This window comes from Maylandia zebra, linkage group LG15 (genome assembly GCF_041146795.1).
Source record: "Maylandia zebra isolate NMK-2024a linkage group LG15, Mzebra_GT3a, whole genome shotgun sequence".
Classification (NCBI taxonomy): Eukaryota; Metazoa; Chordata; class Actinopteri; order Cichliformes; family Cichlidae; genus Maylandia; species Maylandia zebra.
Window position 1 is genome coordinate 5449485 of NC_135181.1, and position 25910 is coordinate 5475394.

Below are 25910 nucleotides of genomic sequence, written 5' to 3' on the forward strand. Positions count from 1 at the left end.
TATATACTGTATTTGCAGGCTTAACAAATATAATAGCAGTATAAGGTTAGCAGTTGTTATAGCTCATGTGATATTGAAAACCCATGAATTATCGATGTACAAAATGAATTTTGACACAGTCTTTTGCAATAACAGTCACTTTGTCTCATTCTCTGGAAGCATAAATACATCTGTTTATTCCATTTATGCACAAATTCTAAACCTGGGTAAAGGGGTATTTTCATCTGTTCTTATCAACATGCACCATATACAGTTACAGCTCCTCACTATGCATCTGGTCTTGTTTATCTATCCCTATACAGCATACAGCACTCATGAGCTGAACAAGCTGCAAAGCATATAACAGACAAACTGTGTCATGAGTATATGTTAGAAAAAATGAAATTTAGTGCGGAATGTGATTAACTAAATTCAGCTAATGAGTTTAATTTCAGATACAACAAAGCAAATACAGTGTGAGATGTTAATGAATGATTCACTTAGCTGTGAGTCAGAGCTTTTGATCCATTTTGCAGAAAACCGAAACAATCCTCACCGTGATATTGGTGACGTGGAGTCAATCTATGGGCCGATCCATTCAGTTTAGTTCTGAGATGTTCTGTGTTTACTTCACTATCTCACAGCAGCAGCTAATGGCAGGGGCTAATGTAGCACAGGAAAAGCTAACAGCAAAAGGTCAGTAATTCTGAGGTATTCGAAGCAAGGCCAAAAGCTTTTATTTGTATGTTCGGTACGGGTGGGTGATATATCCTCAACAATATTTAAAGAAAATCTGCCATGATATCTATAACAATATACTGTAGGGAAAAATACTAAACAGCTTTATCAACACTTTCAGCTTAAAGAGAGTAGCATTTATATATCTAAGTAAATGAGGAGCATTTCCTATTCTTTGCTGATATTGTCATTAATAACAGACAGAATTCAAAGTGTGGACCTACTGAAACAAGGTGCTAGCAGCAGCGTTACTGTGATATAGCAGCAACACAGCTTTATGTCCAGTGATGCAACATGGGTCAAATGTAAGAATAAAAGTAGCCTAAGTAGCTACTTAAAGTCCCTCGTTTCCACCATGCATCACTAATTTCAAATCAAACTAGCGAGTGCTGCAGCAGTGCTCAATTGAGTCATTTGTTTCCTTTTGGGTTCAAATTCAAATTCAAATTTTATTTGTCACGTACACAGTCATACACAGTACGATATGTAGTGAAATGCTTGGACAACTGCTCGTGACCTAAAGAAAACAAAAAAGGAAAAGGCTATGAATAAGATAGGAAATAAATATGAAAAATTAAAAAGGGTAAATTTAACTAGGAAGGAATAAAATATAAATTAAGGTTAAAAATGAAATAACTGTACAACACAAATTAGAATGAAGGGTAAATTTAACTGGGAAGAATAAGATAAAATATATAAATTAAAGTTGAAAATAAAATAACTGTACAACAAAATACACAATACACAATATAGAACTATATAAGAATGTATGAAGAAATCTAAATATAAATAAATATATACACAATAACAGCAGCTGTACAAGGGTTGCGCATCAAAAGCTGCTAGCATCTCCTCTGCCTGAGTCTTCTTAGCCTGTTTGTACTCAACTATGTGTTTTTGCCCCAAGTGTTGAAACAAGTTTGTTCCCACCTTTACGGGGACCACTTGTCTTGCATGTTTTGGCTTTATTTATTTATTTATTAAATTTACTCTTTACGTTCATTCTGAGAGAACTTATAAGGACACTAGTTGGAACTAGAGCTGTGCACGAAAAAGGGAAAACTAGCCCAACTCCAAGTAACAGCAGTGTGCAGCAGCCTAATGAGTGTCTTTATGAACCAAATAAATAAATAGTTTTTACATACTTTTATTTCATTCGTGTTAATTTATATTCTATAAATATGTTTAAGTTGAACCATATGTTACCTAAATCACCAAAGTATGATCTACTTTACAAGTATAGTCGTTACAATAACACTGGTATCAGACCAATACATGGTATCAGTAAGCATCCAGAGTTAAGATATCATTCTCATAATAGAAATGGAAACAGCTGGCTGATTGCATCCATAGTAAATTTGTTGTTGTAACCTCTCACATTTGGAAGTGGTAATATTTACTCTGTTGTATGTTTATTCCTTCTTACTGTAAATGTTCGAGTGAAGTGTTGCATTTTTTACTCCAGTAAAGACCTACCACTATGACTGCTTACTCTGGAAATGTAATGCTCTATAAACTGACAACCGTGTTCATTCACTCTGTCTTACTAGAATTGTTTTTTTATGGGTGGAGTTCATTGAAGTCCATGCACTAATAATAAAAATAGCAACAAAACAAAATGAATGGGTGATGGAGATGTCAGTCCGACGCAGTTTTTCTATCCTCAGGTAACACATTATGGAACATCCTTCGTGGGTGGACTAACAGTATGCAGGGGATTTGAGATAATGCAAAACAGCAGCACTCCCTCACCTTCTCTAAAGAAAACTCCTCTTTTTTTTTTTATCCAATTCCAGAGTGCGAGCAGAAAATAGGAATCATTTTTCAAAGCAGATTTGCATGAGGCCAGTGTCAGAATACGCTAGCAGTGCATGTAAATCTCCATCTTTTATGCTTAAACTGGAGCCATAAATGACATTTACAGATCAGTGTCATTCATATGTAGCTGTTGGCAATGTTTACTTTATAGGTATTGAGTATAGCACAGAAAGGAAATGACATCGTGAAAGATGATGGATCACATGAAGAGTCCTTGTCTGACTGGAACATGGGATGTCACATTGCATTACATGGTCAGCATGCCCTGATACTTAAAATTGTACAAAATAAAATTCTATTACTGTCAGGAAACATATTAGGCTACTGTATTATCCACTAGCATCACTAGATGTGTTTAGACCATAGAAATGTGGAGAACCATAAGAACAATAAATATTGCACTTCCTTATCTAACTATAAGCAATCACGTCAGGGTTGGCAGATTACTTTTCTAGGCTCACTACTGCTTTTGGTCAATACTGCAGTAGTTAATAGTATTTAAATATTAATTACCTGCATCTGTCTAAATGACAGTCCCTTCACAGATGTTCCAGTTATCTCATGTAAACGGCATAAGAGACTGGGGGTGAAAAGAAAAGGGAGCATTCTGCACTGCCAAAGAGAGTCTTGTTCTGGAATTAACATCTGTCATACGTCATGTTGCAAATGCACCATAGTTATTGACCAGTCTGGCTTCTAAAGCCAAGATATTGTAGGTTTAATTTATCTGAGTTTAACCATGTGCCTGTCGACATGCGGATATTAACACTATTACATGAAATGAAATCACTACAGATAAAAGCTTTGCTATTGAACACTTTAATATTAGCAGGACCAAAGTTTGACATTTAAGATTTCAATCTTGTTTTTAATGATTCAAGGTGAAAAATGACCACTTCATGAAAATGTCAGGAGACAAAAGGAAAATATCTGTTTTGGTTCAGTGCAGGGGAGGGGGCTTCTCTGCAGATTAGAGGGCATGCAAGACTTCATTAAAAGCACAGAATAATTAAATAAACTACAAAGTAAAGGTTGGTCCAGACATGCACCAGAAAGTATCTTAATGAATGAATGAGGACAACATCATTAGCAGCAGGTTCCTGTCCTCGGTACTGTGTAGGGGAGGAAAAGTAGCTCAGGGTTTGGGGATGTGGGCTTAACAGTTCAAGCAGCCAGCCAGGTTACAATAAGCTTCTTTTGGTCTGTGGTAGGGATTTGGCCTTGAATGATCCAGAGGTAAATTGTGTTCCTGAACTTATCCAAATCCTCAAAGCAGGAGGAGGAGAGTATTACAGCTGTTCATGATGTGTGCAAAATAGCCAAAGCTGCATTATATATATTTTTTATAGTTTGGATCACAAATCTTGAAGAAAAATATTACACTCCATGAACATCCATACTGAAAGCATATTCAGTTCCTACTGGCTGTGCACAACTCTATCTTGGCTTTCAACTATGGAGAAGTATTCAATTGCTTATTTCCTGTGCAGAGGACATTGTTGTAGTTGACAATACTGTTAAAATCCCCACTACTGTACAACCCTAAAGCTTACAACTCTGTGTCCAATTCTGCCTTCTGCCAAGCTACGCAAAGTATCTTTCAAAATTTCCAAAAGAGGCACAGAGAGCGCACACAGACACACATCCCACAGGATCACAACCACAGGCAACAAACATGACCTCTTGGCTTCACAGCTAAGCGCCATGTCACCGAAAAACAATTTAAGGGCCTATCCAGAGATTTACATGAGTGGTATGTCTACAACAAAAAACAGTTCAATACAAAAGAATATCTCCTGCAGCTCTGAAGCCTCAGAAAGTCTGAGAAAATTGATCATCACGTTGATGTCATAGAACTTACTCCAGCTTTGAATTGGAAGCAAAACAAGTCAATGTTAAAGGAAGAAGGAAGTTTGAAGGACAGGTCACTAGGCAGCAAGGACTAAATAAATTTGGTTACAGTAAAGTACTCTGCATTAAACTGCTATTATAGTGTACCTATTGTAATCTAAAACACAGTATAGTTTTACAGTGTTAATTGTTCGGTTTCTTTTACACCGTTCATTAAGTGTTTCTACAATAACCCCCTATAAAAGCCAATGCCTGAATTTAATTTCTTATCTTTCATAAATTTAAAGAATATAAGTTTGTCACTATTCCTGTACTCCTTGCATTGCACAGCTAAAGGAGTACTAATGCTTTCAGCATTTTAAAACACCCTGAAGATAAACACTTGCTGGGACTCATTAATTGCCTGAGAAGTCATAATCACATGTTGCTAGCTAAACATTAGCACTGCTCTGAGCCACAAAAGCCCCCCAAAACTTTAATCATATCCACACATAGAACAGGAAGCGGCATGGGTCGATTTTCTGTGTTTTTCCTCCCAGATTTGTGACCTGGGAGGCCTGATGTCTATCTGCTCAGCCTCCCATATGTTCAATTACAAGCTGGTTGTTTCATGGATACGCGACATGGGCATAGCATCTAACATGTCATTAGAATGGAAGCTCCTTGCTGTAAATAAAGATACAAAGTTCGACAAAGCAAACTGTCGGTGACAACACAGCTAATCACTTAAATCACCCTTACCAGGGTGTACTTAACCATTTTAAATAAGCAAACAAATGCAAAGTGGCTAAAGCTAAAGTTATCCAGAAGCCTCAGAATGAGCAATCAATGCATCAAAGCAGTTTTGAGGAAAATTATGGAGGTGAGTGAAAAAGAGAAAAGAGTATGTTCTATTATCTGGTGAATTTATAAACATGCTGGAAAATGATGGAGTTACTTCATATTTGTTTTTTGTGTGAATCTGTTGCACCTGCTTTTGGTTAGATTTGTAAGGTAAAGGTGGGTTTGGAGCACTTCACACACCACTTTATTTTAAGCTGTTTAAATGAAAGATGATCAAGTATCTTAGAGCAGTTTGGGGAAGATTGCAAAGTTTAATAATTTCTTTAGGCAGTGAAGAAAAGTTGATTGTTGTTGCATTTGCTGTCATTTATAGTTCTTAAAAAGAAAATCAAAATTGGCAAAAATCAATATGAGCAGGTCATCCTAAGTTAAAAAAAATCAGACATCAGAGGCACCCAAGTAATTGCTTTTTTACGAGTCTTATACTCCTTGCACCACACATCTATAACAGTACTGCTGTTTTCAACATTTTAAAACATCCTCAAGATGAATGCTTGCTGGGACTGATTAATTGCTTTAGGAGTCTCAGTCCTTATGCTCTGCTAGCTAAGTAACAAAAACTTGAACCAGCAACATCCCGACCAACCAAAGTCTAGGACATAAAAAATGTCCATGGACAGTGTGTTGCATTTTTACATTTTTTTTCTTCAAAGGCATCAGCATTCAGGTGTATTTACAAAAGGCAGTGCATTGTTACCATGTACGGTTTGGTGATGGACTTTTACCCATACTAAAAATCAGATCTGCTCACCCTCTCTTGCTCCAGTAGGCATACTAATTGATAATAAGAATACCTGTGAAAAAAAGAATAGTATTTGATGGAGCACCGCTTTAACTTGAATTTGGAGAGATTATGAAATCTGGTTTCCAAAATTCACCACAATGGAAAACATGTTTCACCTTAATCACACTGTATTAGGGTATTAAAGTAAAACTGTCAAGGATTATCCAGTGAGAACTGAGTACGGCAGGAGTGCTTCAGACTTCAAGATCAAACATTGTCTCTGCACTGTATATTCAGTGCCAATCTCAGAGGACTGGGTCCAAAGAGAACTGACATTCGGTTTGATTAAGTTGGTGCTATCTGAAGCCCCACCCAGGGGTACATAGTAATCCCCAATGTGCACAGCAAAGAGTTCCACTGCACCAGATTGCTTGTTCTGGGCTATACTGAGCTGCATATCCTATTTTACCACTGATTGAAGCACATATACTGTAGACGTCCATCCGTACAGTTTCCCTCCAGAGAGTGGGGGGAGAGACAGGAAAGAGATAGACAGGCAAGGAAACAGAGACAGAAAGTGAGAGGGAGGAGAAGCGATAGAGTTATCCGTGGTCTCATTACGGTGGGAAATGTGAGGGTCCCGATCCAAGGGAATGATGAAGGACTCTGTGGAGGAGGCCTCTGAGAACCAACAAAGACGGCTTTAGTTTCACTGGCAGAATGCATTTGCATAGCTTAGAAGCCAAAGCGTCTGAACCGGGGCTCATGAAAAGAAACCCCACCAATTGGTTGGACTTCAATGCAAACGAGAGAGAGGGAGAGCAAGTGAGAAATGGGGAGAGCAAGGCGAAGCGAGTGAGGGAGAAGTGGAATGGGAGGGGAAGCAGCAGGAACTTTTTTCTCTTAAGTAGCAAAACACAAACGAGATCGGGAACATCTGCACATCCCATGGAAGCTGTCGCCGACTGACTTTGATGCAAAGAGAACATACTGAGGAAGAACATCTCCAGAAAAGTAACACGCATAACAACACTTCCGAGATATCACAGGAGCCATGTTCCCTTGTAGTCTTTTGATATTGTTATTTAGTACAGCTTGGTTGCCATTACACATTAATGTCATTTGAGAATATTTCCAGGTTTGTACGCATTGGGATAGCTCCATTTTGCTATGATGGTGGAGCAGTTATTGGCCTACTGAATATCTGGAATGCAACAAATATTAGACATGGGCATAATAGAGCAATCTTCTGGAGAAGTGTGAAAAAAGAGGCAAGAATTAGGGAGGGAGTGGAGTGAGAGGAGCAGATGTTGTACTTTAGTGGTGTCTCCTTTTCCCACTGTGGCCTGAAGTCATGGAGGGATGACTAGCCTTCATCAATCCTCTTTAATGACTCTGGCAGCACCACTTAACACACTAGTATGTGATTTCTTCATTACTACACCATGATTCCACCATTTACTCGGCCGATGATGACGTACAGCAATGCTCAGGGATAAAACTAATCGCTGAAAGTCTCATTTTTGCAAATTGTCCCATTTGTAAGCACTGGGGTCAATTTAGAAATTGTGGGAAGGAAAGATAGGAGATGGTTTGAGTGTAACAAAAAGAAGATAATGAAATCTAGTGGGGTGAATATTGAAATGCAGTTCACCATGTGAAACTAAGAATATCTATTGCTAATTTGTTTGTTTTTTTTACTCCAATTTCAAAGATGTGACAAATGTAGTGCAGCGCAGTGAAGCTTTGCTCTGCCTGAAAGCTTTCGTGAAATCCTGGTAACTGCTACTTTCATGTGTCAACCCTTCTCGCATTACCCAGTCACCCACTCACTGCCTTTCACCTGGTGCACAATTCCCACACCCTCCATGCGTCAGACCCTTCAGTGCATACATTGACGGGGACATGCAAATGTTTTGCCACTATCAATAATAAATGTTGACTTTTGAACCTCACCAATAGATTTTTTTTTTACTGACAGCGCTTCCCAAGAGATGCACGCAGCTTGCTTTAAGCATAGTTTAGAGGTTTTTGCCGATACCTTGTCATTTTTCAAAAGAATAGAATAACAGTTTGAGATTGAGAACCTATACCTGTCTATCTCTACCTGTGCAGCTCATCTCCCATTACTGTGTTAGTGGGATTAGAAAGCAAGACTTATGCAAATCTTTACTGAGGCACACAAATTTTGGAAAGTCGGGGGGGCTGACAGAGCTCAGGGGAACATTTTAGCCTGCACAACATACATGCAAACACAGAACGTCCAAACAGTTCCATCTGCTAAACCTTCCCCCCACCCACCCGGTCCCTTCTGCTGCTGCTACAAGCCCAACACCTACCACTCTCTCAACATCATATCAAACACTATGGGCTACGACTCCTTCTAATGAGCTTGCACATGCTGCACCGTAGACTGTTTGCTCACACCAAGAATCCACAGCTTTAATCAGACATCAGTTTTGATAGTCAGTGTCATGCCTGCCTGACCTGAATATATCTCGCAAGGCCGCTTTAGTGGTTATTGAATCGAGCAAAAGCAATGATTTCTTTAGGCATCAATGTTTGATGAGAACTTCTGCCCTCGGGCTTAATACGTAACTCGAGTAATTCGCTAACTCCAAACAACAACACCTAAAGTACAAATCTGAGACTGCTTAATGAGTGCCGCTTTGAGGTTTGAAGATGATATAAAATCGATGTGTGTGTGTGTGTGTGTGTGTGTGTGTGTGTGTGTGTGTGTGTGTGTGTGTGTGTGTGTGTGCACCCTTCGCATTTTCAGATGTGATTCAATGTGAAATAACGCTCCAACAGGTGTCAGGTGTGGGAGAAATAAGGTAATTGGAATAACTGTATAAGCAAATGAACAGTCATGCCACGGCTGCTGGGGCATATGCTGTGATTTATTATCTCATTTACCTCCTTTCTCCAGAGGAGGAGAACAGATAAAATCCTGGCGCATCATTGGTCAGATGCAACACCATGACTGTTCCTGTCATGCTCACAGTAACCTTTTCTTGCTACATCATCTCTGCGCTCACACTCACACACCATGGCAACAAAGATCTTTTGAAGCGCTTGGCAACGGCCTCTGAAACGTACAATCCCACATCTTAACTTGACCTGACAATGTCCCCTAACAGCCACTGTTACTACAGAGAGGTCAGGGCTGTCCAACTCAAGTCCATGTCCCATGTTAGGGCACATGAATCACTCAGAGTGCTGCTGTTGCTGCTGCTGCCGGTGCTCTGTGGATGACGATTCACTTGAGATATGATCTGTGCCACTGGTTGCACAACCACAGACGGAAATGTGTGCTCCTTGCTAAGCGTGTTTATTGGGAGAGGGAGACAAATTCAGACAGACAGACATACGAAAGAGGTGGGCAGACTGATCCACCACACATGAAAACCATTCATGACTGTGCGTGCCAAGTGTCGCTGCTCAACAGATTATAGCCTTAATGGATGACATTCAAAAAAATGTATCTGGCCTAATGTAAGGTGCTTGCCACGTCCACCATTTGAATTATAACTAACAAATCATCTGCAGTCGGAAGGATTCGAGACAAAATCTAGCATGCTTCATTGTAACAATCCACTGGATGCCCCCCTCCCTCCTAAATTTAGCCTGCTCACCGACCACCGTGAGTGATGGATTGGATGAGAAAAGGGGCTGTGTATGATTGGCTACACACGCGATTTGCTGTATAACCTCGGGGCATTCGGAGCCCCCCTTATTCAAACGTGACATTCAGACCTGCTTTGTCAACCTGGGGCAAGCTGATTTTGCATTTCTTTCATTCATTCGTTTCTCCTTGTGAATTTAAAGGGGATTACAACAGGCGATTTATGAGAAACCACTTTTTCCCTTCCATTTTACAAGGTCATTATCGCATTTGGAGTAAATTGCAAAAACTCACCATACACTCCTTGACAACGGATGCCGTCCACGATGAGCGCCAACAGCCCCAAAACACAGATAGTTAGATCCATCCTTTTCACGTTAATCTCTGCATATCCAGCTCTCAAAAGCGAGAAGTCCTTTCCGGGGCGGTGTGGCTGAGGTGCATAGACACGGGCACCGCTCCGATCCACACGTAAGACTGATTTAGACCCCGACTCCCCCACCCCTCCCTCCGCCAACTGTTCGCTGTAAAGGTATGTATGGGCGCAGCAGGAGAACAGAGTCAGGTAACGGTCGGTTTAATGGGAAGTGTCACGCAATCCCAAAAAATGCGGAGCGCTCGCGGAGACACAACCACCACGGAGGACGTGGAGAAGCAGGCAGGCGCGGGGAGTGGGGCTGCAGAAAGCCTGGCCTTGGAACAAAAAAAAAAACAACTCTCCTCCACTGCAGGTAGGTGAGCTCCACCGATTCCGTAGACTTTAGCAAAGACCCGCGGGGACACGCAGGTTCTTTCGACTACAAGCGGATTGCGGCTCGGTACCCACGAACATAGCTCTCTCCACGGCTGCTGCTTCTGCTGCTTACTGCTGCGGTGACTGCGAGCTGTCAAACGAAAGCACCTCCTCTGCTTAATAATAATAATAATAATAATAATAATAGTAATTATAATGATAATAATAATAAAAACACTGACAGATTTGTCACTTTTCACCTTCTGCGCTTTAAAGTAGTCCAGCTGCTGCTGTATACAGTGGAGGCTCTCGCGCTCACATAGTCACATCCCGACTGCACCCCGATGCCGCGCGCTCGACTCATCTCTCCCGGTGGCAAAAAAAAAAGAAAAAAAAGAAAAGAAAGAAAGGCAAGGGGAGGGGAGGGTCCAGACCGGTCAGGAGCAGCCGGATGGTTTATCCACAGCTCCCCGGCGATGCTTTCGGTTGTCTCGGCGTCACCACACCACTTTTTGGCGATTTCAGGCGACGGTGGGAGCCGGATGTGCCCGCCGTGGTGCCAGTTGAGCAGCGGTCACGTTGCGCAATACGTGCTACGGAGACAGAGTGGCACCGCAACCGGTCTGTAGCTACGTCAAGAGGTGCGTGGCTTCCAGGCGCTCATCTGTATGGGAGGCTTCGCTCAGCGTCAGGAAAGGCATGAGAGGCGCAGCTGCTGGATGCTGAGAGAAGGAGAGAGAGGGGGAGAGAGAGGGAGATGGAAGCATTGGAATTCAAGAGATCTAGCTTTGACAGACCTTTGCAATCACCACCCAAAAACAGTCTACACCGCCGCCTGCTCATGTTTCACCATTCCTCCTTTATCAGACAGGGTGGATGAGGTGCTGTCTGTCATGTAGCACTCATCTGCTACAGCAGACTACTTTTGGCCCGAAATAGTGGGATGTCTGTGTTAGTCTGGTGTATGCAGCTCTTCCTACTGGTGCTGGTGATGCTTCTGCCACAGGCCGACATTTTTTCGGGAACTGTTTTTTTTTTTTTTTTTTTTTTTTGGCAATGCACAACTTTTTAAGTTTTAAGGAAGTCGGGCTAAGTGGTTCCCAAATGGGGTCCCGGTATAGGCCCTTCGGGCGTCCTGCAGGCAGTTCCGGGGGGGTGGGGATTGAGAAAATCTCAGTTTGATGATATTCTATTAGAGTGACTACAAGTGTTCTAAAGAGAGCGAGAGAAAAGACATATCACGTTTACACGTGTTTCACTTTCACCATTGTCACACAGAGGTGGCCATACAGACTATTTCAAAGTACGGGAAATATTATACTGTGAATGAGCCCACTTTATTGTTTTGTGTTTTTTTTCCTGTTAAGTGTTAGTGGTAATATCAAGAGCATGCAGAGACTAAAAGCTGTTTCCTAGCAACACAATTTCAATTAAATGGTTTTAATTAGTGTAATATTTTCCCCAGTGGAGAAGTAAATGGTATACTTTTCAGATAAATGGTTAAAGACAGAGGCTCAACAGTATGATCCCTGATCAAACAGGCATAGGGATATGAAGCAAAACCCAGTGAGGCGTCTGCGCAATTTATGATATTAATTAATTAATAATAATTAATTAATTCATTGTGTTTTACATAAATATATAAAAGTAAACCTGATTTCTAAGCTGATTGTTTTCAGATATTTTGTGACCCAAGTTAAAATAGTCAGAATCTAGTTTGTTGTGACAAGTGATTCGTATGAATAAAAGAGTAAAATCTTTGTTTATAGCTAATTTAAAAAGAAATAATATGCTCCACTTGTTGAGACAGAAAAATTCTATTTGAAGCAGCAAGTCTCTCCTCAGCTGGAGCAGCAGCAGTGGGTAGTTTGGCGCCCTCTTCAGGTTTTTAAGACATCTAGACCCAAGAAGTCGTTAAGAGTTATACTCCCTTAATGACTAAGCCCAAATTCTGATTGAGCATGATCAATGCTTATAATAATATCAGGGGTTTCCCCTTGCTTTACAGATGTTTAGCCGAACTGTCAATATCTTGCTATCAGATAAGGAACTGAAAATAAACAATGTGCTCTTTGGAGCTAATACTGGATACATGCCATTCTGAAATGTAAAATTTTGGAATCTAAGTGATTAATCTCATCTAACTTCATCTATCAATTTTACTCACTAGTGCAATGCCAAAAGTAAGCTTTCAGATCTCATTTTCTTCCAGTGGCTGATTTCGATTTGTTTCATTTTGAGGGAAATTGAGGGATCAGGGGGTTTATTATATCTTCAGGACATCAAACCCTCTCTTGATTGATATATTTCAGTCTTTGTAAAATTATGTGCACATCTCATTTTGGAAGGCGTAATAAAAGTTGTCCTTTCATTCTCAGATACTTAAATTAAATTTCAACAACTCATTTAAAAGTGAGCGTCCAGTTAATTTTTCTATTTCTTAAGCACCTTGAGGCAAGTGGAGTAGTCTGATTTATTTTAGCTGTCACTTTTTGTAAAAAAAAAAAAAAAAGGAAAAAAGGGAATTCTGGAAATGATTTGACATTGGATTTACAGTAACTCAAGTAACTGACAGAGCTGTTGAAAAGATTTAAAGAGGAAAAATATCAGGGTTGTCAGGACTGCTCGGAAACAGTTATGCAGTCTGGACTTGGATATGAGTCAGCTGAATGTCCTGACAAGTATAAAAAATGAGGTATTTTGTCATATGGTAGTGTGTGTGCTTTTTCGCTTACCCTCCATCTGCTGTCTGCTAATCATTCTGTTTATTACTGTACCTTTGCATCACCCATCCAATACGGGGAGTGGGCAACCACTAGGGAAGCTTAGACTTTAACTCCCCATCTGTCTATTGTGGATAACTCTGCACTCTATGCCCACCACCACCCCCTCGCTGTCTTCTTCTTCCCTTGTGGAATATAATGCAACCTTTATATTCATGATGTCTTATGCTACTACAGTGCCCTGACATGGGAGTGAATGCAATTATGGAGCCCGTTGTGAGCAGAGCGTCTGCATGTGTAGCATCATAGAGGGGCTCATGAATATAACATGCACTCACTACTGTTGTATTTTTGGGTGTATGGCATTTCACTAAATTTAGTCGGTCATTTTAGTGCATGAGGTGTTGGGTATGGTATGAAAGAAGACAATCTGACATTTTGGGAAAGTCTCTCTGGGCTTGGCGTTCATTTTCAAACACAGCAAATGTCCAGATGACGTCACAGCAAAACGCATGGCCGTGGTCGTCCAGGGAGACATGCGTATCTGTGAATCTGTGAGAATAAATGCTAGAGAGGGTTATGGCTTTGGTATTCCAACAATATTCTGCTCTGGTTGGCATCACACATGAGTAAATCTCAAATGGAACAACATGTATTTTTCCATCTCGCTGCCCCTTAAAAAGTCATATCAGCCAGCTACTTGTGGAAACAGTTTCACTAACTACTGTAAGTCAGTTCTCACCTTTTTTTTCTATCCGGTTCTATCCGGATGCTGTTACTTCATTTAAATTGATACATTACTGCTGGAATTCGCCTTCTGAAGTGAATCATTGTCAGCCTATATCTGGTGGGCAAGAAGGATGGCATTTGACACAAACTGCAGGAAATAAAATAGGCCTGAGCATATAGATTCAAAATAGATTTAATGGCTGAATTAGCTGTAATTACTTTTTCCGTGAACTACCTGAGGAGTCATCCAAGTCACAAGCACCAAGGGAGTATGGGATATACTTTACATTTTTGGCCGGTAGTCAGAAATTACCAATGCCTGACTCACGGCCAAGCCTGCATGCATAGTAACTCACTGTGTGCCCGCTGATGAAGTTTTTACTTTGAAAATAGGTCTCCACACAGCTGGCAGAGCAAATTCTTCTAACTGTAATGACTGCAAATCATTTGGCTTTACTGTCATTCGTGCACTTACAGTATGGCAGTGCCCTGCATGTGGTTTATCCAAATGCAGCTGGAGGGGGAAAAATGATAGAAATCATTCAGTATGAACTCTATTGACTTCAACACTGCATTTTTCAAAGTATGAAAAAGCCATGTGCAGTTTTCATTAATCAAAAAAAGTCTTTGGTTAGTTGATGTGGAGTTGTGTTGATAAAAAACAGTTCTTGCCAAAGTGACTCCCTGGGGTTCAGGCAAAATCCCCTCAGACTGATCATTAATTGTTTAGCTATTGTGCTTTAACCATGTTAAAGAAACAAACGAAGACAAAAGGGGGGATAAAACAAATAAAAAATGACCACATTAAAAACACAGTCATGCTGCAGCGAATTAAGTGTCAACTCATGGTTGCCGGTTGTCATAGAAACTCAACAGGCTTTCTGGCTTGGAAGTTTTTAAGGAGCTTAGCTGGCGCAAAAATAGTGATGGTCAGAGCAAGTGATGGAAAGATTTAAAACAGCACAAAGACAGAGCCAGCCTGTGACTGTGACACAGCCTGAATTACTAAAATGGCTAAACGGCACTTGGCTAATAGCTTAATGGACGTATTTTGGCTGCTTGTGGAAGAAAGCTATCCGCCATCATCTGTGGCACTGTCCATTCTTAACATATTGGATGAGAGGTGAGAGAGCCAAAGTGAGTATTGTGCACATGAAAAGGAAAAATCACAGAGACCACCTGTCACTGAGATGGAGTGTGAAAAAAAACACAACATTCATAATATTTGTGTACACCTCGTACACCCTAAGTATAACCTACTAGCACTGAAGAAAATAAGATTATTCCAAAATGGTTAAAGTCTTTCAGCATATAAGCTTTTATAAGCCATATATTGTAGTTATCTATTGTAGTTTTGTTGGCTACCATTGTGTTGGGCTCTCTTAAAAATGTTTGGGAACTGATGCTCTAGAAATGCAGCAAAGAAGTTTTGTTACATTAATGGGATCCGTGCCACGTCTGTTCTTAGTGCATTTCTGTTGCAATTAAAGGCGCTGCCCCCATTTATATTCGCTGCAACGAAAACTCCCTTTCTGAGTGCAGTCTTTTAACATGAGCTAGCATAGGCTCTTGTGCTGAGAGGCAGACTGTAAAAATAAAAGGCAGTTCTGACAGGCATAACGCGTGTTTCTATTCTACAAATGTTCCCTCAGACACCCACGTTTTCCCTGGGTAGTGGCACTCGGTATTCACGGCAGCGGGAAGCCTGTCGGTGGTATTTACACACATAACTGGGGTGAAAAGAAATAGATTTCACAATCAGGTGCAGCAGTTCATAGCAGTTAGTATCAAGATGCCATCAGAATCCGGAAACCGCAGCCCTTTGTGATGGTCTCTGGTGAGATATCAGGTAGGTCCCAATAGAGGATGAATAATCAGTTAATTCATTGAAGTGATGCAAATTTACCTGCATATTTGAAGCCGTATGAAACTTGCCAACACTGCATGAAATGTGTAGTGCTCATAGCTGTAGCCCAAACATGTTTATATGTCACAAATATTTTCAATTGCTTTTCTTAATAAAAGGGGTGGGGGTGTGTGTGGGAGGTTTAATGAGTGCCTTCAATTTTACAAAAGGACAAGAATCTCCACAGATCGATTCATTCATCTGTCTGTCTTGTGATCAAGGAAAGCTTTTATGTCGCCTCTAATTCAGCTATACTGCAGCTATCCATTTTAACACCAGAGAACTTCCTATTGGGCTATTGATCAGCTGCACTCCAAGGGATTCGTTCCAACTCATCAGATTGATTATGTCATGGCTTTTTTGGTGAGACAGCACAGAGTTAACATGGCGTGCTAATTAAGCTGTATGAACCTACTTTATTACTCGAATGGGCTGATACTTGATATCAGACAAAGACAACTGAGGTCTGTTGACTTTAAAAGGTTGTGTATGAATATATTCAATAAAAAAGTCAACAATGTTGTAAATAAAGTATGAAAAATACATAGTCTTCGATGGTTTTATGAATATTTAACAGTAATTAACCCCTCAAACACTGTTACAGTTAAGCATTTATAAGAAGAGACTATAAATGCTGAATAGTTTCTAAAACATGATGTTGTTGTACGTCAGCATGATGTATTTGTTAACATTTATAACTCCAAGAAGCCTGTGTAACTGCTGAATAATCAGTCATCCTAACAGAGTTTCAGATGACTAATTTAGTATATGACTTTTACTGTTCATTTATATACACCAGCAATATTTGCCATTAAGATAAAACGTGACACTATATCAGGGGTGCACAATTAATTCTCCCAGTCCCAGTTTCTCATGTGGACCCTTGGGAAAAGTTAATTGCCCACTCCTGTTATAGCACATTCTAATGTTACTATTTTGGTGTTGTCATAAATAGTATTGCTTCAGGTATGTCACTGCATCTGACCAATCGTGTTGAAGGAGGAAGGTATAGGTTTTTTGACTGAAAAAGAAATTAATACAAAAGACAGAGCAATAAAATACTGGGCATTGTAGAACTGATTTATGCTTCTGTGGGAAATCTACACCGTAACCTACAGTAACTAAGCAACACTGTGAAAAGGTCAGTTGGAACCACTTTCTTAAACCTAATCATAGTTTTGTTTTGTGTCTGAACATAACTGACCTGTGACTGAAAACATGAAAACATTGTTAATAACACTAACAAATAAATCAATAAAAATAGTCGATCACTAAGTAAGGAAGAAATAAATAAACAAGCCACTGACATTTGGTCTCACGTGAGATGTGAACCCTTTTAGGTAAATCTCCGGTGTCTGACCCATTCGTTCAGCGAGGCCAACTCTGTTTGAGGACTGTGCCACAGATTTGACAGATAGGGATGAATACCATAAGTAATTTGTGAAATAATGGTAACCACAGGATGAAGATTTGTTGCTGACAAAAAAGTATAAAGTAGGCAAAGTTAGAGGCACCGGAATTAAAGAGGAAAAGATGAGCAAAACCTTAGAGTAACATTGACATAAAGGATTAAAACTGAGCATGTCAGAGAGATAGCTTACTTTGGAAAGTTCGGGGACAAAGAAAACAAGTCTAAATTAATTATGTGGAAATGGAGGTGTTCGTGGATGTGGAGAGAGAGGACATGCAGGTTATTGGCTGTGACAGAAACACCAACAGGACAGCTTAATTGCAATGTTTGTCCAGGAGTAGCATTCATTATGATGTTATAGGAGTAGCACCAACTTCAACATCAAATGACACACCAATCACTGATAACTAACGTGCATGATGACAGAATTATTTCTGTGGTTAGGCAAAACAACCATGTTAAAAACAGTCATGAAGCGGTAGGTATGTTGCTGTCAACATGCAGTCCACGATCAAGAGAGGCTTTTGATGAATGGAAATGTAGAGGGTTTTTTAAAAAGGTGCAAACCACTGGTTGCACTAAAGAACAGGACGGCTGGGTTAGACTTAACCAGAAAAATGTCTTTGGACATTTGAAACCAAAATGAACTTTTAAAAGAATGATGGGAAAAGAAAAGTATGGAAAAGAAGAGAAACAATTTATAGATCTAAAGCACAATATTGTCTGTCAAATATGCTGGAGGCTGTGTTATGGCAGTGGGATGTCTAGCTGCCAGTAGAACCTGTCACTAGACTCTACTGATCATGTGACTGCTGATAGAAATACCAGGATGAACTGTGAAGTGAATGCTATACTCTCTGGTCAGATTCGTGCATATAATGATCCAAAATTGATCAGTCAGAACTTCACAGTGAAAATAGATAATGACCCAAAGCATCCGGCAAAAGCAAAGAGAGATGTCCCATTTCTCAGGGCAAAGAAATGGGATTTTCTTCAATGGCCAAATGAGTCACCCAATTTTAACCTAACAGAGCAAGTGTTTGAGTTACTAAAGACAAAATTAATGCAGAGGGACCCACAAACAGGCAGCAAATGATGGTGGCCGCTGTAAAGACATAACAGTGCATCTGCGGAAACATAGCATTTGGTGATATGGGTTCTAGACTTCAGATATTGGAAAAGTGGGTTAAAATTAAAATGATTTGTAAATGATTTAAATAGTTATTGTTATGACTGCTGTCGCAATGTTGCCTCATATGCAAATCCCAGTGTGCAGGTCCCTCTCGGTGATTGGTGGATCTAGAGGACGGACTATACGGACTGGCTAGCCAGCTGGAGACGACTTGGCTGGGGGGGACCGTGGCTCAGGGGGTTGGGAATCGCATCTGTAACCGGAAGATCGCCGGTTCGATCCCTGGGCTCTCTGTCCTGGTCGTTGTGTCCTTGGGCAAGACACTTTACCCTACCGCCTACTGGTGTTGGCCAGAGGGGCCGATGGCGCGATATGGCAGCCTCGCTTCTGTCAGTCTGCCCCAGAGCAGCTGTGGCTACAACTGTAGCTGCCTCCACCAGTGTATGAATGTGAGAGTGAATGAATAGTGGTATTGTAAAGCGCTTTGGGTGCCTTGAAAAGCGCTATATAAAATCCAATCCATTATTATTATATGATGACAACGCCATGGACAGCCAGTCATTCATCCTCAGCTTATCCCAACGAGCAGACCTTTAGCAACATGCCCAATGTGTCTGGCTTATACAGGAGTATGTAGGGGTGGGCTGCCCTTTTGTTTGATTATAGTTTTCTCCTGTTTTTTGTAGTTAAGGAGGGAAGTTGCTATCATTTGGTTTAACTCTTTTGAGTAGGTAAGTTTGTTAAATCCTTGAGATAGGCTCCTTTTGTTTATTGTTTTGGCGTTAGGTCCACCCCGAAGTTATAATCTACTCCTTGTTTTGTGTCAAATAACCTTGTAAATAAATCATTATCAAACTTTACCAGTTGAGTGATGTGGCTGCTTGGGTTCTGACGTGGATGGATCACCCTTATGTTGTTGTCTGGCCACCCCTAGACGGGCCATAATGGTTACATATTTATAATTTTATTGTTATACACATAAATGGTGATAATCTAAAAAGATTTGCTTATCCGCTGCATTTTCTACTAAAAGAGTAGCCTTTATTTAGGAAATCAAAAACAATCTATATATTGGAAATGACATGAGTTTTTTCAAATATTGTTGAGCCCCTGAAAAGGGGGGCTATGTATAAAAAAGGCTATAATTCCTGAATAGGTAATATCCAGGAGTATTGTAAAATCCTTTGAAACAAAGTTGAAAGCATGAACTTCAATCGCATCTTCATTTTTTGATTTAAAATGTACTGTGTTGGCATACATAATTTTTAGTTACACTACTAAAACTCATGCCTCTGACCAATAATCTATGTACCTAACTGTACACATATTGCATTTACAGAGGCAACACAACCTGGCATCCAGGCCTGCGCCTACACTTTAGGCATTACAGTAGAGTTCTGTGTGGAAAGTACACATTTTGGTCCACAACCTGGCGAATGTTGAAGAAATGATATGTATGCTGGTGTTGCTTTTCACCCGACGTGATGCCTCAGGTTAAAATGTAATCAGGTAAGGTTGATTTCTATGAATCTGTCCTAAACGCCTTTTGATCACACATCATTACCAAATATCTTTACTAATAATAATGTACCATATGCATTCGAAATAAGCAGAAGACCTTGACACAGAGAGCAACTTTCACTTTACACTGAGAAACTTTTTTGATGTTCTCATGGCGGTGGTAACCCACTTTCATTTCCAGGGCTGTGCTAATCACAAATACCATGACCTAAGCAAGTACAACCAAGTCACAAATATAAACCTCCTCAACTGCATCGCAAATGTGATCCCCAGTTTAGTATGCAGTGCTACTTGTCGCAGTGTCTGAGAATGTAATTATCTCTCTGTAAAGAAGGTAAAGTGAAGCCCATGTTAGCCTGGGTGTCCTTGGCTACACTGAGCCAGAAACATAAATCTTCAGAACAGATCTCATTCTGGGTACATTCATTACACTCGACCAACAGTAAATTACATTATTATCTCCACTTAAAATTACAGGTAGCAACAGAGAGGAAGTACTCATTCAAAAGTAAACTTCTGCATTTGGTTGGAATTTCAGCAGACCTCAGATCAGCACTAAATTGCAAAGCAGTCGAGTCTTACCACTCGAAAAGAGCCTTTGTAATCACTGTTTGTACCTGTGCGAGTGTACAAACAGACACAGATAATTGGGTGTTTCATGAGAAAGACACCATTACAGTGTAATTATTTTCTTTATCTACGGCAGATCCTGTGCCTGATTCTGTGTGAGAGAGAGATTCTCATTGTGAATCTGAGCTCTTTCTGAAACCATAGTAGAGCCACAGGTGATAGCAGAAAGCAATGAAATATGGGTAAAGCAGGGTGTGTGAATGAAATACAAATGACCCTCCATTCAGCAGGACAGAGTTTGCCATAGATATACACCCAAATGAAAAAGAGCCACAATCACTTTAGGCTGAGTTTTGAGCAAACAAATTAATTATTTATGAACAATGAATATTGCATATTGCTCTCAAAATTGTTGTTGCCTCTCCTTCATAAGGCAGCAGATTTGATTTACACGGCTGGATTTTCACTTCCATGGAAGCTGAATTCTAATTACTTTTCTACATTGAGACATGGAGCACAAAAGCCAACAAGCACGCAGTTGATATTTGTTCACAGCACGATAATAATGTAAAACTGATTTAAAAAAACAACAAAAAAAACCCAACATATCTACGTCAAATATTTGCAATTCCTTTTCTTGGCCAGTAGCATACTCATGGAGCCTTCATAGGACACCAAATAACATTTTTTTTTATGTTCCTATCATCCGTGGACAATAAACAGCATTTCTCTGGCTGCGTCACATCATGGTGTGTCCCTATTTTCACCCAACATTGCCTTCTGATGTGCCTACTTTAAAAAGTAATCGAGTGGTCAAACAAAGCTTGAAACAGCCGCTGTGTAACCGTTGGCTTTTTCTGTTTTGCAGTATGGTTCAGATGTAGGGTAATAATAACTCTGCCATCTGCTCACTCGGTTGTCCTTTAAATGTCTTCTTTTGCTATTGGTTTACAATGAAATCATGAATTTTGTTTTAAACCTGGTGTTTCCACCTGCCCTGAATTTGCTCTGACTCCAGGGAACGCACCTCATAACATCACATCAAAATATTGAACGCAGAAGCTTTTTTCACAGAATTAGTTAGATGTGTTCAGCATCTGGCTTTTTGAAAATTCAGATTGCAGTATTTTATATAGCATCAAAATTCATATAAATTGCCCTTTTGTTGTTTTGTTGCTACCTATTCAGGGTCAGGAAGGCAAGCCGACTAGTGTGCTTTTATCAAAATGTAGCATCCACCTTGAGCAGATGATAAAACATATTTACAACAAAAGGCTATTTATTCTTCACAATTTCACCTAACCTCAGTATTTCTGGACTATGGGAGGAAAATTGTGCGACTCAGTCTGCACACACAAATACTTAGAGAATAGGTGTACTCCAACACTAGGGCTTCATAGCCAACCAGTTCAATATGATGACTGTATAGTGTAAACATGTGGTAAGACTTAAAAAGAATGGATGCAGACATTTGCAACTGGAAAAAAGGGGGAAACTAGATCTCTTTAATACAGCAGAGATATAAACGATCACTGAGCTCCATGTGTAGTCCGATAGATAATATCCTCTGATTAACTTTCTTTTGTTGTTTTTTGTATTTTAATCTGTTTAACTTTTCCGTATAAATGTAATCTGTTAAATACAAACCTATGTCATTTTTATGGGAAAAGAATTGGAAAACCAAAAAAAGAGATTTGAAAAAAAAAGAGTGGATGCCAAATAGTCAGTTAAAGTGATATGTTCAGATACATCTTACATTTGCAGTATAACCAATAAAAGTAAAATCCAAGCTAAACATAAAGTTACTGCATATTTGAATAAGTGTAAATTAAAGTATCCAAACATTCATGCAAGGATACATGGGAATACAGTATATAACGCAAAAACTGTCACGGTTCTGGGTCTTTGTGACCCAGCATTATGAGTTCTTGTGTTTTGGTATTATTTTATATTATGGTTTTTGTTCTGAGTCCTTGGTTGTGCTCTTTTGATTATTGTGACTTCTAGCTAGGTTTAGTTCTGCCCTGGTGTTTATTCTCTTTTCCCCCGTCAGTCATGTCTCATGTCACTCTGGTCCCTGTACTCTGTGTTCCCTCCATTCTCTGTCGGTGTTGTGTCTCTGAGTTCGTCAGTGTATGTTTCCTGTTTTACTTTGAAGGTCTTATCTCATGTTAGTGTGTTCTGTTTTACTTCCTTGTCTTGTCTTGCCTAATAGGTTCCAGCTGTGTGTCCACCTGTTCCTCATTTCCTCAAGTTCCTGTCAGTGTATTTTAGTCCCTGTCAGTCCGTACTTGTTGTCGCGTCGTTAACGTCGGTTTGTCCCCATCCTGTGTTTCCCCGTGAGAGTACAGTTAGCATTTCCCAGTTTAGTTTGTATCACCTGTTTGCCTGCAATAAAGCAGAGGATTTGAGTTCACGTTTTGCCTCCGAGTCCTGCGTTTGGGTCTTCTTCTCCCGCCTGGACACAGCTAGACTTTTAGTCAAGACCGCCTAATCCGAGACCAAGACAAGACCAAGACCAGAGGGTATCGAGACCAAGACAAGACCAAGACCAAGTTGAGACGAGACCGAGACCGAGTCGAGACGAGACCAAGACCAAGACCGAGACAAAAAAAGTCTTTAAACTGCAGCCAGATGCTATTCTATATACATATGCAGGACACCTTAAACTAGTTTTTTAATTAAGCAGCAAGGCAGAACAAAGTCGGGCTTGTATCAAGACACAGGGACTAAACCCCAATTCAACCAGACCCAGAACTGATCCGGAATTAAAACAGGACTACAACAGTAACCAAGACAGAACCAGAATCAGAACTAGATGATAGTAGCACTAAAAAATTATCATAGACCTGCACTACACTTATTTTTTAATTCTACAAAAGTACAATATTTAGATTGAGAAAAGTTTATATAATTATTCAGCCTTGTTGTGCAAACAAGCCTGCAGAACTTAATAAATATAGAATTTGAAAAGGAACAAATGGTATCTAAAAAGAAACACTAGGTACATGTTCTGATGAGTTTTGGCAAACAACCATTTGACTAACATGTGTGTCTCACCTGCTCTTGTTCCATCTCTGTTCTGTCCTCATTCTCTCTCTCCCTCTCTGTTCCTCTCTCTCCCTCTCTGTTCCTCTCTCTCCCTCTCTGCTCCTCTCTCTCCCTCTCTGATCCTCTCTCTCCCTCTCTGCTCCTCTCTCTCCCTCTCTGCTCCTCTCTCTCCCTCTTTGTGCTGACAATCAAGCCAAACACCAACATCATCAAATACAGTGGAAACCAGATATTTACACACTCTTCAGATAAAAACACAAACACTTTTTAATTGTAACATCAAATCAGACTAAATGTTTATTTTTTTAGATTGATAAATATAAAAAACATATTTGTTAACTTTGAGAGTAAAGAGAGAAACTATCTGTATTTCTTAATTGCAAATGGCACCAAATTGTATTCAAAATTGAGCCACACTTATGGAGCTCCACAGTTCTGTTCCTGGTGTTTGGTTGACATCTCTTGATGTTCCCATGTCACAGAAACAGGCTCTGTGTTTTGCCTTATATGCGTCCACAGCTGTGCCACCAGTTTACTCACATGGACTCTACTAACCTATCAGAAGCTTCTTCAGCTCAGAATGGAATCGTCTGGAGTTTTCTTATTAATTAACAATAAACTTAGTGTATATGTACTCCTAAATTTGATGAAAGTGATTAAAATAGACAGCTCCCTCTTTTTATTCTGACATTCAACTAATTCAAAAGATATTTCAACATTTATTTATCTAAAACAAAAGTTTACTCTAAATTGATGTTTAGCAGTAAAAAAAAATTTATGTTTTCTCCCTAAAGTGTATGTAAATATCTGGTTTCAACTGTGAATATACTGCTGTGTATTGAAATTCCTCTTGTTTTGCATAGATATACTAAACAACATCCAAAGCATAATATATAAAATAACATCTACCTGAGTTTTTTCTTTGAAAGAAGCTCCTTATGTCCATTGTTGTGTACATCAGTACACAATTGAAACCGATTTAGAGAGTTTGTTTAGCCGTGGAGGGTAACAACTGAAAATATGAAATGTAAGCTAAGACTCTCTAAAAAATCAGCATTGCTGTTCGGCTTTTTATTTATCCATTTGTTGATTCACTCGAAGAGCAAGTAACGCAACCAAGTGATCAGTTTGATATCAATCTTTTGTGATACACCGTCATATTTACATTATTAGTTCAGTACGAATGATTTGCTTTGGTACCTGGTCAAACTTAAGCTCTCCTCTGTCTGCAGCAAACTCACAGGCAGCAGCTTCTCCCCCCTCGCTCACATGGGTGCTGTGCTCAGTCGCCTAGTGCCTGAGCTCGGATCATACCAAAATTAGGGGGAATTTACGACGGTGCGCTCTGTGCTTCGTGTGTTGTTTTTGTTTTATACAGTTGTCAGTCAGGCATCTAACTAAAAAATTACACTCCAAAAGACCCCATGCTTCTGAAAAAATGACCCGGGCTTAAGCCCAGTAAGCCACCCCCCCGCTCCGCTGATGGTTGACTCCAAATCTCCCGAACACTATGTCGATTTGAGAACGCAGGACCGAAACAGCGAGACCAAGACCGAGACCAAGACAAAAGTCCGTCGAGACCAAGACGAGACCAAGACCACGTAAAAGTGGTCTCAAGACCGGTCTCGAGACATCCAACTCTAGAGACAGCAATCCATGACAAAAGTTTTTAACTATTCTAACAAGCTTGAAAGTCAATATTTGGTATGATCACCTTTATTCTTTAAGAAGAGTTTTAGTTATTTCTTTAATTAGTCTTCAGGAATAATTCTCCAGGCTTCTTCTCTGGATGTTGGCTGCCTTTTGTTCTGTTCTGATCCTTCACTACTTCAAATATGTTGATGGTGGTGATGGTACTCTTTTGTGTTCATAATTCCATCAATTTTACAAGAACCCCACTGGCTAAATGCAGCACCAAACCATGAGAGAGCCCCCACAATGCTTAAGAGATGTCTGCAGACACTCAGTGTTGTACCTCAGTCCTGATCTCCTCTGTACAAAAATGTCTCATCACTCCATAAAACAATTGCCACTGATTTGTAGTCAAGTTCTTGTCTAATTAGGCATACCTTTCTTCCTGTTTATCTTCATTAAGAATGGCTTCTTGACAGCCACCCTTCCACTGAGACCATTTCTGATGAGGCTTCAGCAAACAGTAGACGGAAGGGTGAGATGGATTTCTCTTGTGTCAGGTTTTGCTGGATTTTTCTTTACTGCTTGTTAAAGAAATGAGTTTCAGATATTGTTCATCTGCTCCAGATCAATGTTAAGGCCAACCATCTCTTCTTTTTTCATCCACTTATCCAGTCTTCTCACATCTGTAAAGACACAATGCATTGATATGCATTATAATGATATGAAACGTTTTGGGCCAATAGCTCACTTAAGGAATCACCTTGTTGGTGCAAAAATACTATTTTAGGCCTCTCAGTCTGTGTTATCTTTTATCTTAGATTTAACAGAGACAAAAGAAATGAAAACAAAATTATATTTTCACAGCAGTCTGCTAGAAACAAAGTGCCTGAAGTTTCAATTTAAAAGGAGTTCTTTGGAAAG

General features: G+C 39.9%; 1 protein-coding gene across 1 annotated transcript in view; it reads right to left on the reverse strand.

Annotated features, from left to right (window-relative positions):
• The window catches only part of LOC101476673 (MAM domain-containing glycosylphosphatidylinositol anchor protein 2), a 243514-nt gene extending 219974 nt beyond the window's left edge, over positions 1 to 23540 (reverse strand). The window contains exons 1-2 of the mRNA XM_004542097.4: positions 23364 to 23540; positions 9873 to 11033 (exon numbers count right to left, since the gene is read on the reverse strand). Of these exons, the coding sequence (XP_004542154.1) occupies positions 9873 to 9945 (73 nt within the window). The 5' untranslated portion in view covers positions 9946 to 11033; positions 23364 to 23540. The remainder of the gene's footprint in view (positions 1 to 9872; positions 11034 to 23363) is intronic.
• Between the last annotated feature and the right edge of the window lie 2370 nt (positions 23541 to 25910).